Below are 2,606 nucleotides of genomic sequence, written 5' to 3' on the forward strand. Positions count from 1 at the left end.
TAATTATATTTCTCCAAATCGGTTTTTTATAGATAGATAATTGAAGATTGATGATCTATCTACTACCAGTTTGGGTATTGCAGGTCCAACCTGACCTGATATCCGCCAGCCCGTCTTCCGTCTTCTTGGCAATGTTGATCCCACTCAGCACCTTCAACAGCTCCTCGTCGTTTCGCATGGCCAGCTTCAGCGGCCGCGGGATGGTTTGCTGGATCCGAGGCGGTGGTGACGCATCCGCCGCCGATGGCAAATACGTCCAAAGGTTAGCCATAGTTCTGGAGATGACGGTCTCGAACCAGTTGATGGTGATTCCGGATTTCTTGTCCTTCACTTTTACGACGACAATTTTTTTCTGTTCAGACATGGAGAAGGTTATGGTTTGCACACTTTGGAGGATTAATCTCAACTGGTTAAAACTTAATTTTAATTTTATGTACAGGATTAAGGTAAAATATTCAATTAAAGGGGATGGGAGATAATTAGTTTGTATTGTATAAGGATATGTGGAAGGTAAAATGGGCGGAGATTTTAGATGACCACCTAATCTTTAATAAATAACACGTAGTTAATAGTCAAGGTTAAAAATCACGTAACAAATCTTACCTAGCAGTCATATAACAATTTTAAAGTGTGCAAAATAAAAAATTGTATCCAATTTATCTGATAATGGGATATTTAGAAAGAAGAAAATGGACATTATTTTGATGTACATTTCCAATGATATGATAAACAAAATTACCTCATTGTACATCAACTTATTGGATGTTTGCTAGTTTGAACCAACCAATCAAGCTTTAATAAAAAGTACTTTAAGTTTTAATCGAATTAATGAAAAAGGGTGGTCTTTAAAAAACTTTAGGTACCATCCTTATAATAAAGTAACAAGATGTTTGTCTGTCTCTTTGTACCGAAGGATCTCGCCAACCGCTGAACCGATATGGTTCTCTTTTACAGGGTAGTTTCTAATAGGTCCTGGGAGGTTTAAAACTATTTGGTGACACCACAGCACCCCCCCACCCCAAGAAAAATCGCCCCTAGAAAAAAAATCCCCCCCATAAAAAAATTAATTCAATTCATTTCCCTGAGATACCTAATAAATTAAGAAATTGAAAATCTAAATTCGTATTAAACCTTAGGTTTTTTATTTGTGACCCAGGTCAAAATTTTTCAAGCTTTTTATGCAACATACATATTACTTTTATTAATCAAATTAATGCAGGTAAAAAATCCCCGCCCCCTATAAAGCACCTGCAAAATGATTTTCAATGTTACAACTCCGCCCATTATTACTACAATCTAATCCAATAAGGGGGTGGGCTGTATAGAAGCATGAATTCTTTGGGTATAAATAATAATGCTTTATTGAATTTGAATCAGTTTACATTTGAACTTCCAATCAACAGAAAATCAAGATGACCGGCAGAGGCAAAGGCGGCAAGGGATTGGGCAAAGGCGGAGCCAAGCGCCACAGAAAGGTGTTGAGAGATAACATCCAGGGTATCACCAAGCCCGCCATCAGGCGTTTAGCTCGTCGTGGTGGTGTCAAGCGTATCTCTGGACTTATCTACGAGGAGACCCGTGGTGTTCTTAAAGTTTTCCTTGAGAATGTGATCAGAGATGCTGTAACCTACACTGAACACGCCAAGAGGAAGACTGTCACCGCTATGGATGTTGTCTATGCTCTGAAGAGACAAGGACGCACCCTGTATGGATTCGGCGGCTAATATTTTGTTTACAGTTACCTGCAGTACCTAGTTAATCGGTCCTTTATAGGACCAACTAAATTTATAAATGAGAGAAATTCTACATAAAATATAAATAATGGCTTTGCCCCTAGCATCTACACCAAAGCTAAAGAAAATGTAAATTTAAGCATTAAATACTGTTTTACTGGCCCTTTACTAATAGCATTGATCCCCAGCAGCAAGAATACAAAATGACATTTGGCGATGCTTATTCATATTTATATACAATACATAGATATAAAATTAACGTGGATATTATCACAGGGGAAAAATGGTCGTCAATTGTGGTTGCTATAATGGACATCATTTATTGGTCAGTTCGTTCATCCAGTGGAGGTCGTTATTTTAGCCAACTACAAGTTTCACTTTGTTAGAGTACATGATACTCTGGTGCAAAATAAATCCATTGTTATATTAAAAATAGGAGCTTAATATCATTACAAGCAGACTTAAAGACAAACCATTAAATAATATAAACCCCGAACAAACATAATATGCAAATCTGAATTTTCAAAATAGCAGCTTTATTATTCATTTAGGATGATTTTACATTAAATATGAAATGTAGATGCCTCTTTTGGCTACAAAATTCCACTGTTATTTTTTAATTAATCAGCACCAATAAAGCACAAGATCTCAAAATAGCATTTGGGGGAAATACTGGTGAACAAACATATTATGCAAATCCAAAACAAAGCAATAAAAAAAAGGTTTTTTGGCACTTTTCTCTTCTTTTAAAGATTGATTATGATAAAATAATAATTATTTAAGGGATTTATGCATTAATTATTATGAAATATAGTATAAGGTAGAAATTAATGATTTTTCTAAATAAGAAAAGTTTGAAAAAAATAAATTCGA

At 35.4% G+C, this 2,606-nt stretch overlaps 1 protein-coding gene across 1 annotated transcript; it reads left to right on the forward strand.

Moving 5' to 3' along the window:
• The first annotated feature begins 1,412 nt into the window (after positions 1–1,412).
• LOC145325988 (histone H4) lies at positions 1,413–1,747 on the forward strand. Its single transcript, XM_080169420.1, has one exon. It carries the CDS (start codon positions 1,413–1,415, stop codon positions 1,722–1,724), a length of 312 nt encoding a protein of 103 aa, XP_080025546.1. The 3' UTR covers positions 1,725–1,747.
• The last annotated feature ends 859 nt before the right edge of the window (positions 1,748–2,606 follow it).

This window comes from Acartia tonsa, chromosome 1, assembly GCF_053477335.1.
Source record: "Acartia tonsa isolate MP-2025a chromosome 1, ASM5347733v1, whole genome shotgun sequence".
NCBI classification, from domain to species: Eukaryota; Metazoa; Arthropoda; class Copepoda; order Calanoida; family Acartiidae; genus Acartia; species Acartia tonsa.